This window comes from Haliotis asinina, chromosome 7, assembly GCF_037392515.1.
Source record: "Haliotis asinina isolate JCU_RB_2024 chromosome 7, JCU_Hal_asi_v2, whole genome shotgun sequence".
Taxonomy (NCBI): Eukaryota; Metazoa; Mollusca; class Gastropoda; order Lepetellida; family Haliotidae; genus Haliotis; species Haliotis asinina.
In genome coordinates, this window is record NC_090286.1 from 61,900,029 (window position 1) to 61,913,949 (window position 13,921).

A 13,921-nucleotide genomic window follows, 5' to 3' on the forward strand; every position below is an offset into this window, starting at 1 on the left:
CGCGAAATAGCCACTGTCCGGCTTGCCATTGGCTAGTTAAACTCACACAGACTGGACTAAGTCGCTTTTGCAGAATTTTCCCCCTCTTCCTGAAATACGATTGCCAGTAGGAAGTGTCTTGACCTTAACGTACATATACAGCGAGTTCAACCAGTTTGTTGTATAAGGTTTAGATCAGGTGATATCCAGGGATAACCATGGCAGTGACAACTCACAAGGCACTGGACCATGACGCGCGCTTACTTGCACGAGCATTTGGATTCGCATGTTTTCTTGGTGACGTTTTTGCGAAAAAAGTAAATTGCCGCGTTTTGGTGATGAAGCTGTTTACAATCACACAAAGATGACGTTTTAGAAATAGACAGCATATTTGTATCGTTTTTGCCACGGCCTCATGTTTCCTAATTCTCAAAGATCCCCACGCGCTTAATTCATTGTTTCTAACTTATTTATGTTGAATCGTGTGAAACACGGTCGAATAAACCTACAGCAGTAGTATGTTAGTTCCGATGAAGAAAACGACACGATGCAGAATTGAATTCATGTTGGGGTACGTTTCCGTATTCTGATACTGGCTTGGCTGGTTTCATTTATACTTTTCTGTGGTACCCGTGGCGACACCGGACACTTCAGCACCAATTGGTGTCCTGCATATAGCAGCTGCAGTAACAACGCATACAGGACGTATACTAAACCTCATTCTCTTGGGCATCTTCCAAGATCCGACTGTAGTTTTAATGTGGTATTTGGGCACAGGTGCTTGTTCTCATTTACATAAGTCTCTACAGAAGCCCGGGCTTACACATGATTTTTGCTTAAAAGGCTGGGCAAGTTCTCAAACGTTTCAGCCTATAGGGCTAACATGAAAAATTGGCTTGCTACGCGATTGTCTACTGCACCCTAGCCTGTGGCTAGCAATTTATCAAAATAGAAAACTATGACAAAACAATTTCAGGATTGTTAGAAATGTTTGCCGAGAGTATGCTGCAATGCACAACTCTGAAAACTTTACAAACATGTGTTGAAGACAATGTTGGCGACACCAGGCACAGATCGCACCCAACCTCCATCTGACTTCCTCATATTGAACAATATTAGTTGTTCGTCATACAGTATGTCGTCATACAGTACGTTTGCTCGCGTACAACGCTAAGGAGCATTTTCCTGACGAAGCGCATGGGGTGCCAACCCGAAACGCGGGTCGGACGCAGTAAGACGTTTACGTCGTCCTGAACGTTGTTGAATTCGTTGAAATAGTTGAGCATTTATATTGTTTGGTGTGTAATCACCATCATTAAGCAATCAAAATGTCGGACAAATTCGACACGAAAGTTATTCAGGTGACGAATGTAGCACCGACAGCGACAAAAGATCAAATGAAAACCTTGTTTGGATTCATCGGAAGGATCCGCGAGTTGAAAATGTATCCCCCAGAGTAAGTTGAACATTTTTTGTAATCCGACGAGAGTAATATCTTCCGTAAATGCTCAAAATTGGAGTAAGAAGGATCAATGGTTATAGTTGAAAATGCGAACGCCCTAGTTCAATCAACGAAACAGAAATTATGTGCCTTGCAAGTTGCTTTATATTACCGTTCAGAGTGCATATCGTTTACAAATTAGTTCTGCACAATTCTTGTCACAAGAGACTAAATCAGCAAATGAAGTTATCAGATTATTTACCCTTTTGTTTGGTTGCATGGTCATGATGTCAGTCACTGACTTCTTGGTGTCCCCTGCCATGATATTGCTGGAATATTGCTTAAAGCAGCATTAAGCCAAAGTCACTCATTCTTTGACTTTTCTGGTCCACACTGTGAGTTTAGCAATGAACAGCAAATTGAAAGACAGACACAGTTTATGCAAAAACTAACTTGCATTGTTTCTATCATGATTTCTTTTTTATTTTCAGTTCTGATGTCCAAGTGTCTGCCAGAGTTTGCTATGTTGAGTATGATGAAACAACCCATGTTGGAGTGGCACTACATCTTACAAACACAGTCTTTATTGACAGAGCACTCATCGTTGTGCCAGTCATGGATGGTAAATGTCTATTCCGTACATGTTTAATATCCTTACAAAAATATTGTTTACATGCAGAATGTTAAACTGTTTCAGTGATTACAAATGTGATGGTGATGCCCATGAGCCATTGTGTATTTCAATTGCTATGAGAAACAGATTTGACATTCTTATGGGGTTATAGCTAAAATGGCACCACAGCAGAACACCAAAATTGTTTGGCAAAAAACAGCACCATATTCCCCAAAACAGCTACTGATTTATGGTCTGAAACAGCAGAACAGAACATTACAGACCAAGTAAATTTAGCAAGTGAAGAAATTTATTGCACAGTATTTTCACTTCGACCCCGCCCTCGTTTAGGTTATGTTACAGGTTGTGTCATGCAAACTCCTTTTGGTAATGATTCAAATACATATTTATGGAGTTTTGATTTTCTAACTTGATGAGAACAAACCATAATCTCATTAATTCAAATGGATTTGACTTCACGATTTTCAAAAGTGGCGGCACCCCGTCTTGGGATGAATGCTATTTAAGTTTGTTTTCACCGACTTACAAAAGCAAAATTACTTTCTACTGGTAGTAAAATATGTATTTTATTGATGGACAATATGATTTTGCATGACATTGCTTATAACATAACTATTTCACTCTTGGAAGTGAGGTGGAGGTCAGTATAACATTCCTTGCAATATACATGTCACTTCGACCCCCACCTTGCTTCCTTGGAAGAAGTCCTTATGTTAGAAGTTGTGTCATGCAAAATCCTTTTGGCCATGATTCAAATGCATATTTAACTACCAGTAAGAAGTAGTTTTGATTTTCTAACTTGATGAGAACAAATCATAATCTCAATAATTCTAACAGACTTTAGCCCATGACTTCACGATTTTCAAAAATGGCGGCACCCTGTCTGAGGATGAATGCTATTTAGGTTTGTTTTCACCGACTTACAAAATCAAAATTACTTTCTGCTGGTAGTAAGATATGTATTTTATTGATGGACATTAGGATTTTACATGACATTGCTTATAACAAAACAATTTCACTCTTGAAAGCGGTCAATATAAGGGGTCAATATAATATTACTTCCGATAATATTGTCACTTCGACCACAACCTCATTTCCCAGGAAGAACGCGTTATGTCCATGCAAAATCCTTTTGGTCAGCAATGTGTAGTAGCAGTCTTGATTTTATAAACTCGCTGAAACTTGAACTCCATTTTCTATCCGGGAAGCGTGGTAGGGGGCGAACCATCCGATTTAGTATATACCACAGGCTTCCACAACGCTCACTTCGCACACACCAACAACCAGTTTAAGCACAAACTACGGAGTCTGGTGGGAATCTGTTCATAGTGACACCATCACCCAACCCAAAGGAACAATTGACGGCACCACAACAATTCGGCGTGTCTTTGGTGACGTTGAGAAATCAGCAAAATGACGTGCTTCCTACACATTTTCTATACATTTAACTGGAAATTGTTCCTTCTATGACGTCACTGTAGGGCTCTGGCGACAGAGTTACATAACCTGTCTGCGGTTTCGTTTGCGGGCGAGAGAGAAGCAGATGGCTTTTTGGCAACTTTTAAGCGCTTAGTATTAATTAACCACAAGTTTTTTTTACAAAAAATGGTGTTTCGTTTATGACTAACCAGAGGTCTTTCATATGCAGTGATAAAAAGAGTACCAAAAAATTGAGTTTAATGGTCCTTTAAGAATCTACTAAATTACTGTGACTGTGAATTATTAAACATGATAAATACCTCCACTCTCACTCTCATTGCTGTCATCTGGCTAGGTTGGAGTGGATAGCAGTGGCGGTGTTTGGCCTCTTCAAATGAAGCCCCAAACTGTATCACTGAGGCAGGACACGTGGTCGTCTTGTTTCTCACACTGCAGCGCCAGTATGTGCGAGTAGTTTTGGATTTCTGTAACCCAAAAATACTATCATTATAATATGTTATGTATATATTAATAATACATTATTTATTCTATATTATATTTATGAAGTTATATATTTAGGAAAAATTGTCATCTGTCAGTGTTAGATTTGGGTGAAATTTTGAGTGGGTCCAAATTGATGAAATTAATGTTTCTGGACCCCCTCCAATGTTAAATAGATGGGCAGATCTAAAATAGAGGGGGTCGTCACTGAATTTGATGGGTCAAAACATTCCAAAACCCTCTCTTGAGCCAACACTGATCTGTAGCAACTCATGTAACAACCTGAATAACACATGAAATCCATATGAATTGGCAAGCTTCTTCTTTCCTTTCTGCGATCCAGTCTCTACTTGTGAACACGTCCAGAATATCACCCATAGGGGGATCGAGGAGGGTGTTGTTCATTGTGGATCATTCAGGGTTTAATTCATGGTCATCTTGTGGTGGCAGTGATACTGATGAAATATTGATGTCTGATATGTCCTGAGCCCTCCCTTCATCTTCAACATCCATTTCTTCCTCCAGGGTATGTGGCTTGGCAGCTGATTACAAACTTCCATGAAAGTTGACATCAAACAATCACAAAAGGGAAATCCTCTTCATTTTGGCAAATCTTATGGCAACATTATACGGATAGGCTGGAGCCACACACACAAGGACTCCATAATTCGCAATTGTCACAAGATATAGCATGTTGATTCTTACTGACAGTCTTATCGCATACAACACAGTGGTGAGACATTGTGATGAATGATATGTAATGGATACATTTTGTGTTTTAAATACAGGTTCATTTTGACACCGAGTTTGAGCAATCCCAGTTCAGTAAATGTACTTAAAACATCGATGGGTGCGATGTTTTCAAGGTACTCTTTGGCACAGTAGATGTATGTACTATCTAAACATTCTGCAAGTTGATTATCGGGTATGGGGTAAGCCATTGGTTTGCACTGAGTTGTGAATGTTCATTACTTTGTCACCCACCTGATCCTACTTCTGAATGTTGATCATGCATAACTAATATATTATTTTTATGTCACATGACACGAAAGTCATCCTATCAATGTTCATCAAAGTTTTATTTGGTGCCGTTTTCGTCAAGGTGAGATTCCTTTTTCGCCGTTTTTGCTGTGGTGACATTTTAGCCTGAACCCTATTGATAACTGTTACAATATTGATTATATCTTTATGTTAATCCTAATCTTTCACAGTTTTGTTAAAATGTGTCTGGTTGCATTCATAGATATTGGATAAGACATTGCTCTTTGTGAGACCCATTTTGAAGTTTGTAGCTGAACCTGTGTTTGAAAACTCTGTCATTAGTACATGTTCTTGCAGAATCTGGTAAACCTCTGAGTCTGATACTGATGATTTTGTTCACAATCAATCGTGTTTGGTAAGGAATGAACCTAGAATTATCTCGTCCCTGTCTGTTGATGTTGACAGTTCGTAACAATTAGATATGTTTTGTCCATTAATATTTTATGGTGAAATTGACAGGACTATGCTCTTCATTTGCTACATGCATCATGTTTTTGTGATAAAATGTGCTGTAAGTGACAGGGACCAAAAGAGCAGTTTGTTACATCTGTCAGTTTGTTAAAAGTGTGTTCATTGTTAACAGAGTTTCCTACATGTTGAAACTACATAATTTGAACTGTTTATTGCCTTTACTTCTGTTGAGTTCAGTTAGCTGTGCAATTGATGACTTTGGTGAATTATCAGTAATATCTCCTTACAAGCTGTTCACCACTGATGTTTATAATCTGATACATGTACTTGAAGTCTATGTGTAGTGTCCCAAGAAAACAACTGTCTTTATGATTAAATGCTTTTGATGACAACAGATGACTCATTAGGTCTTCAGACGAAAGTCTGGAAGACTGTTTCTTCTTCTTCTTCTTCTTCTCCTTCGTATTCGTATTCGTACAGATTTTGTGCCTGCTCTCCTGACCTAACCACAGGACTGATTTGAATGAAACCTTCAATGATGATAGCCTCTTTGCTGAAAGGTATACAATGAACAAAATATTCCGGCTTCCGGTAAGAGCAGATAACCCAAAATGTGTAAATCTTTCACCCTGAATATCTCGGAAACTATTAGAGATAAATGGACCAAATTTTCACTCACCCGATTCCCTATCGATTCAACATGCAAAAGGAGTAATCTAGCACGTTAAATTTTCTGCAATTTAAAAAAAACTGACATTTTTGCTGATTTTTGTGTTTTGGAGGTGCCTGTCTTTGAAAATCTACTCCAGAACAGCATATAGCACAATCAAGTTTGATACACCATTAGAAAGCCCATACCCTGGAATTCTTAATTTGTGCAAGGCATTTTGATATCCTAAATAGTTTCGGCATTATCGCCCTTCAAAGTTGGTCAAATTTTCAAAGACACGTTTTCATAAGGTTCACAAAAATGTCATAACTCAGCGAAAACATAACAGATTTCATCGTTTAATGTACCAAACTGTAGATAATTGAATAGGGAACATCTTTGCTTCACATTATTATGTAAAAATCAATGCTTGTGTCACAATTAGGACGGAAACCAAATTTTCACATTTCCAGCCAGAATCAATTTAAGTTTTAACAAAATGTTCCTGCGCTGCACTGTCAAAGAGATTTCTATTTTGCTATTGCACAGTCTAATTAGAACTTGAGTTTCTCTTCACCTGCATTACACTAGCGTAGTACTGAATGGTCACAGAAATACATGAGCGGTAAGGAAATAGTCGATTCTGTAAGAGTAAGTGAGTAGAGTTTTACGCCGCACTCAGCAGTATTCCAGCTATATGGCTGTGGTCTGTAAATGATCGACTCTGGACCAGACAATCCAGTGATCAACAGCATGGGCATAGATCTGCGCAACTGGGAACCTTTGACAGGCTGTACCTCCTCTGTTCTTAGGTCTGCAATCAAAACAATTAGTGTCCTGGAAATCTCAGGCTCTGAACTTTCCAGTAGTTTGTATATTTGACTGCCTTCCTCTTTGTTTTACTGGACCCGTGAAGGTCCCGGAGTAGAATAGGCCTTCAGCAACCCATGCTTGAAATAAAAGGCGACTCAGCTTGTCGTAAGAGGCAACTAATGGGATCGGGTGGTCAGGCTCGCTGACTTGGTTGACGCATGTCATCGGTTCCCAATTGCGCAGGTCGCTGCTCATGTTGTTGATCACTGGATTGTCTTGTCCAGACTAGATTATTTACAGACCGCCGCCATATAGCTGTAATATTGCTGAATGCGGCGTAAAACTAAACTCACTCACTTGTTTTACTGTGTTTGCGAATTTTGTGTGTGTGTTGGCAGCGTGGAATCAGAGCCAAATTAATCTAAAAAAAATTTGTAATGGTTGGTCCAGCTGGCGTCCAAAGAAACAGGTCAAGTGAAGTAAGCCACGGTGGGTGTATGGGCTAAGTCTGAAGACCGTCAGTATTGCCGATGAGGCAATCCTGGTTCATATTTCAATTGCTATGAGAGACAGTTGTGGTTTGAATGCACCTCTCCCTACATACTTACAGTAGCCAACACAGTCGATAAACTAACTATAGGTACTGTTACCAAGTGCCTCTGTCTTTGTAATTGCAAAATTCAGTGACCTAGACAGACTCTGATACCTGGATATCATGATACCCCTATGACATGAGACAAAGTCCGTAATTGTCAATGTCTTTCAGATTCCATTGCTTTCTGTTGTAGGTCCATATGAAGTATGGCCATTACACTTCCTTTTGGCATGGAGATTGCTATGTGGAGCAAGACCCATGATCATTTTTTATTTCCTTATTTATGCCAGACTTATATTTCTTATTAACCCCTGACGCATGTTTAGCATGAAGCTGGTGATATAGCATTAGGCTCCGTACATCCATACGTATGCATTGGAATATCTTAAGAACCTTCGACTAGATTCTTTTCATATTTGGTATCAAGGTTTATGACAGTAAAATAAAACGCTGTCAGGTTTTGTGACCTTTTAGCATGGTAAGCTGGATGTTGAGCTTGTCAGTGGGCTTGTCATCTAGAGAACCCTTCACTGTATTTTCTTCATATTCAACACCAAGCTTTATCGAGGGAAACGCTGCTTGTTAAGCTTGTCTGCAAGATATCTCAAGAACCTTTAACTGGATTTTCTTCATATTCAGTACCAAGCTTTATCTAGGGAAGGTGCAGGGCCCAGTCAATTTTGGTGACTTTCAGTTAAGGTCAAGGCGACTGCGTTTTTTTCTTTGAGTTTCATACACCAGACAAGGTCTAAGTGCCTCTTCAAAATATTTTCGTGTTTGAACAACTACAGTGCAAGATATCAGGGCCCGCTTGCACAGAGCAATCTTAGTTACAATCAATCTTAGGCACCTACAATCAACTTTACAATCACCGTACAATTGCTCTAATCCACTTGCACAAACACGATCTTAAGACAGCATGGATTTAAGATTGCAATCTTAACTAAGAATGAACTCTTCAACGTTGGAAGTAGAAATTTCTTGAACTCGACTCCTGTCTACAGTTGTCTTCAAGTGCGCATAGCATGCAGCGCAAATAATACGTGGAACTTGTTCCCGCACGCAAATGACATCCCTTCCTTAATCGCACCTTGCAGATTTTTCATCAAAACAAAACAAAACAAAACAATACAAAAAAAAACCCCAAACCCACAAATCTTTGAAGGAAACGATAACGTTGAAGAAGGAAGCGATAACGTGGAAGGTAACATGTATGATCACTCGTACCTCAGGGGTTATTCTCTAATTTTTCTACATTCTAATTTTTTATGAACTAAACATGTGATACTGCAACCACAGACCTATCATGTTTTATGCAAGTATTGAAATACAAACAAATACGTTAACAAATTGGGTCTTGAGTTATTGATCTAATAATCATGAAATTAAAAGATAGCACATAAATAAAATTTCCTTATGATATAACACCTAAATGTACCATGATTTGTCAGTGGTTGTCAGTTGAACATAGTTTGGCATCTCGTAGGTGTTATTTGGAGTAAAATCCCCAATATATCCTGCAAGCATTAGATTTGTAAAGATATGAAAGTGTGACTTGACTGTGGGAGTGTTGTGGAAAATTCATGACAGGGAAATATGAAAACGTTATTATTTCGTGTGTGTTGTATGTGTTGTTGTATGCTCATCCACAGTATATTAATTACTTTATCCTATTGATAATTATTTTTTCGTTTTGTCAAAAAAAAAACGTTTTATGCAAATTTCCCATACCCCAGCAAGTGTATTTTTCCCGTTTGAAGAATACTTGTATTATATTTAAAATGCATAGATTACAACTCGTCTCTCGTCAGATTCAATTTTTACAAGTAGAAAAAACATAATTCTGCACATTATCCAACTGTAGCTTATTTCAATGATAAACTAAGAGAAAATCATTAACCGAAAAGAAACATGTGGAGATCTGTTCTGTCACAAGAGAACATGCATTGTATTTGGGCATGGCAGATTTTATGGCAACGGCATAATCTGCAAAGGGAAACCACTCCCATCTTGCATAAAAACTAAAATTAGCTGCCCTTGAGTTATTGAAAAGGTCATGGCCACTGCTAATCGCAGCAGACACCTTTCGTTACTATCCTTTCCTTGTTTATCAAAAAGGTATGGTGTTCATACTTTTTCCAACACTGAATCGGGTGAGAAATGTACTTTATGATATCGACTCGATAATGATGTTGTTCACTACCGCAAATAACGATATTTCTGACGTTAAGTCGATGTTGCATTCTCCGTGTTGTTGAAGTGTCGAGGCGAATCATACAGTTTTATGCAGTATGAAAGCAATCCCCTAACGTAAAGCTAATTATTTGCGTGGAATTGACACCAACTTGGACGCCATTTTGCTCTTGACTACAATGATCTTAGCTCCTTACAATTGGTTCCGACCAATTGTAAGTTTTGATTGTAACTTACAATGATCTTAGCCTACAATCGCTTTGTGCAAGTGGATGGCGATTGTAGCCGGTGCCTAAGATCGGGATCTTAAGGATTTACAATAATTGTAGCTCTAAGATCGTTTTGTGCAAGTGGGCCCTGGAGAGTTTGAGAGTAATGTTTTATTGACATTTTACTTCATCTTAATCTACGGCCTTCATTTCATTTCTTTTTGTCTTGATAATATGTGGCGGGGGATTCTGTCACTTCAGTGACAATGCTTGTTAGATAATGTAGTGTAGCTGTTAAACACATACTCACTAATAGTAACTTCCCAGGCATCAGGCTAAACTCAGTTTCTTACATAGCCATGGTTACCATCACCATGCTGACAACTCCCTTCTTTTCCATTTATTCTGTTGGACCCAACACATAGAGATATGACATGTGAGGAAGTCTTCCTGGAAAGTTGGTTCACCAAATGTCTTTATGATTACAACCTCTTGATGACAACAGATGAGTCATTTATATTTCAATTGCTATGAGAGACAGTTTTGGTGAACTGAAAGATATGAGAATCTGCAAAGTTGTTTAGTGTTGCATGTGACCTTTAAGCTAGTGGGAGTATACAAAACGCTAGTTACTCCTCCAAAAATGCAATTACTCGTACATTAATAGACGTGGGAGTAAATACCCAATTTCTTGAAAAATTATCTGGAGCTCTTTAGCGTTTTCACGTTTAGCATTAACTTTTTATTTGATGAAACACACTGCAGAAGTGGGGTGGGGTGGGGTGAAAGGGGGTTTAATGTTGTACTTCAGAATATCTCACTCATGTGATGACTGACATGTGTGATATGTGTGGCTGCTTGTACTAGCCCAGACAAAAGCTGGTCTTATACTATATAGAGCTAGCCCACTGAGATACCAGGGCCAGGCAGGAACCAGCAGTACCTTTTAATGTCATGGTATAATGCACTGATGATCAAACCTGTGACCTGCTCTCCAGGCTGAGGCTCTAAGTTCTAACCACAACACCATAAGTGACACACTATGAGTGACTGGGACCTAAAGAACACACTTTGTTATATCCATCAGTTTGTTAAAAGTGTATTCTTTGTCAGCATTGTTTACTGCATGTTGAAACTACAAAAATACAAACATTCAATTGCTTTTACTGCTGCTGAGGTCATTCAGGTGTGCTGTCAGTGACTTTGGTGAATTAATCTATTTTGAGCTGTTCAACACTGATATTGATATCTGATACTTGATATATGTTTAATGTCCCAAGAGTACCACAACTGTCTTGATGATTAAATCCTTTTGATGACAACAGATGAGTCATTCATATTTCAATTGCTATGAGAGACAGTTATGGTTTGAGTGCACATCTCATGTAAGAGGTGATTTACAGGATCAGGTGGTCAGGCTCACCAGCTTCGTTGACACATTGTATCCCATTTGTGTAGTTTGATACTTGTACTGTTGATCACTGGCTTATCTGGTTCAGACTTGATTATTTACAGACTTCCACCAGATAGCTGTAATATTGCTCAGTGCAGCATAAAACTATACTCATTCTATTAAGTGGACGATCTAAACATGTTCATAGTGTAACAAAAGCTTTGTAGAAATTCCCAAATACTGATTTCATAGTGTTTTCTCATTCAGCATTGTGGTTGTGTTACAGGAAGGATCCCGGATGAGGGGAAGGCTCTGCAGTTGACACCCCAGGCAGTGGCGGGGATGTTTCCCGGTCAGCCAACCTGGCCCAGCAATGTCACCAGTCAGGTAATTGCAGACAACTGTCAGTTTTCGAACTATGCTGGTTTCTTAAGATGCATCTGAACTGGTAGCCAAGGTATTGTTATCTCAAATTGTGCTAAGTGTGTCATGAAGCACTCCCCTGTAGAAATGTGCTAAAGTATTGTCGGAAATAGAAAAAAAATATTTTTAGGCTGTTACTCTGTATCCCTAAAATTTGCACAAATGCAAATAGGATATGTCGAAATAACTCACTTCGGCCTAACTGTGCATTCAGTGTGATGCTTAAGTGGATAATAAAAAAAAACATGTTTACTTTTAAAATCGGTCAAAACTTTGAAATAATACAAATAGCTGCTGAAAACAGTGGATCAGACTATAGATGACGGTTAGGTACCTCAGAAAGGTATGACGATGGAAAGTCTACTCAACTGGCATGAAAAGCATGCACTACCGACTGGTAGTCATGTAAAAGATATTTTGTGCTTTTTTGTGTGTGTTGAATATGTCTCATCTGTTGCTTAACATCTTGCGTGTCTTTCTTTCATGAAGTGTATGTTAAGACATGTGAGTGAGTATGTTACCCATAGAAAAGCATCGTTTTAAGAGTCTTCAAAATGTATAGGTAGCATGACCACCCGAAGATCAACAAGACTGGATATTATTTGTAAATTGTTATCATACACTGTATTTCCCCAGTTTAATTCCACTGAAGGATTGTATCCTAGCTGACATCTATATCCCTAAGCCTGATCCCAACCATCTTCTGCGACACCCATCCTGGTTTTGCTTTTTAGATGACTCTTCCTACCTGTTTCTTTTGTCCATGGTAGCTACATCCTCAATAATTTAAGCATGAAAGTTATTACTTTTTATGACAGCTATCATTTATAATGAAGCTAAGTCTAATTTGTAATGGGTATGTAACCCTTTTAACCCAATATCATCGCACACTCATTTGCATAAAGCCATGGTCTGTTCCATTTAACTTTTTTAAGTTGGACTTCGGAAAAATCTGCATTGTTCACTTCAGCTTTGATCTCCCCTCAATAAAGTTCTTTTTCCATGTTTGCTATCTCCATACTACTGCGACTATACTTAGGCTGAACTTAGTTTAACAGTTATTTCACATTTTAGCATATCAACTACATAAATTGTAGAGGTAAAGGTGAAAAAAAAAATGTTTTTTTTATTTTCCGACAGTACTATAGTTGTTGATCAGTCACAAAATGGCTTCCATTAAGGTTTGTTTTAAAAATACTGATGCTTACAGCTTCATGTTGCTCAGATTTAATGTTGATCAGCATACAGCATTTTGTGCACATTATGTGAGTCCGTTAGATGATCAATTTGCCACTTGTCAATGAGGAATCAACTATCATGATGGCAGACAGGCACCAGATATCTTCATTGAAACAGCTGCAATATGTGTATAATGATAAAATTCTCTTATTATCAGTTCAGATTTCCTCAGTGAATAGTTAAATTCTGTTTGCTTGTGACTTGTTTTCAGATTTCTGGTTCTGGCATCAACCAGGTGATCAACACGACAGATCCTCGCCTGACAGCCCTGGGGTTGTCCCAGTATCCTTCACTTCCTGCCTGTACTGACCCAACCAAGGTTGAGGAGATACGAAGGACAGTTTACGTTGGCAACCTCGACACAACGGTCAGTATCCACCATCAGTTTAACACTCTGTGTGTGATTAAGGGAACAATAGGCCCTGGAGATCTGGTTGTTACAATCAGTGGTCCCCAAGACCTGGCTTTTGCAATGAGCATTCTGATTTATATGTCGTCATACAGGACGGTTCATATCTTGTCACCCACAGTGTTGATTGTATACTAGCTGTGGTGATTTTCATTCAATATTCCTGGCCATAAGTTTATATCATCTCACTGTTTCCATCACTTAGATGAATATGGTTTGATAGTATTGTCATTCCTAATGACACATGTGATTGTGTAGTTGTATCTTTATGCCACACCAGCAATATTAGAGCTACTTGTGGTTGACAAAAGTGAAATACACATGGTGTGAGACTGCTCTGACCTGTTTGAAGCCTGTATACGTCAATATGAATCATCTACTGGAACTGTTCCCTTACAGTTATTGCCTTCTGTCATTAGAGGTCACATGCAACATGAAAAACAACTTTGCAGATTCTGATACCTTTTGGTATGCATTTACCAAAACAAATCATCAAAAATGCCAATTCAACCTTTGTGTAGAGTTGGGAGAAAAAAATGTGATGAAAAAAAGCCCCCCAAATCAGAGCTTAA

The 13,921-nt window shown here is 38.6% G+C and overlaps 1 protein-coding gene across 3 annotated transcripts in view; it reads left to right on the forward strand.

Moving 5' to 3' along the window:
- The first annotated feature begins 536 nt into the window (after nt 1-536).
- LOC137291808 (probable splicing factor, arginine/serine-rich 7) overlaps nt 537-13,921 on the forward strand; it is a 31,913-nt gene continuing 18,528 nt past the window's right edge. The window contains exons 1-4 of one of the 3 annotated variants that reach the window (XM_067823342.1): nt 537-1,435; nt 1,912-2,042; nt 11,565-11,665; nt 13,152-13,307. In XM_067823342.1, coding sequence (XP_067679443.1) covers nt 1,308-1,435; nt 1,912-2,042; nt 11,565-11,665; nt 13,152-13,307 — 516 coding nt within the window. In that variant the 5' untranslated portion in view covers nt 537-1,307. The remainder of the gene's footprint in view (nt 1,436-1,911; nt 2,043-11,564; nt 11,666-13,151; nt 13,308-13,921) is intronic. The other 2 variants (XM_067823341.1, XM_067823343.1) reach the window with 2 other exon arrangements.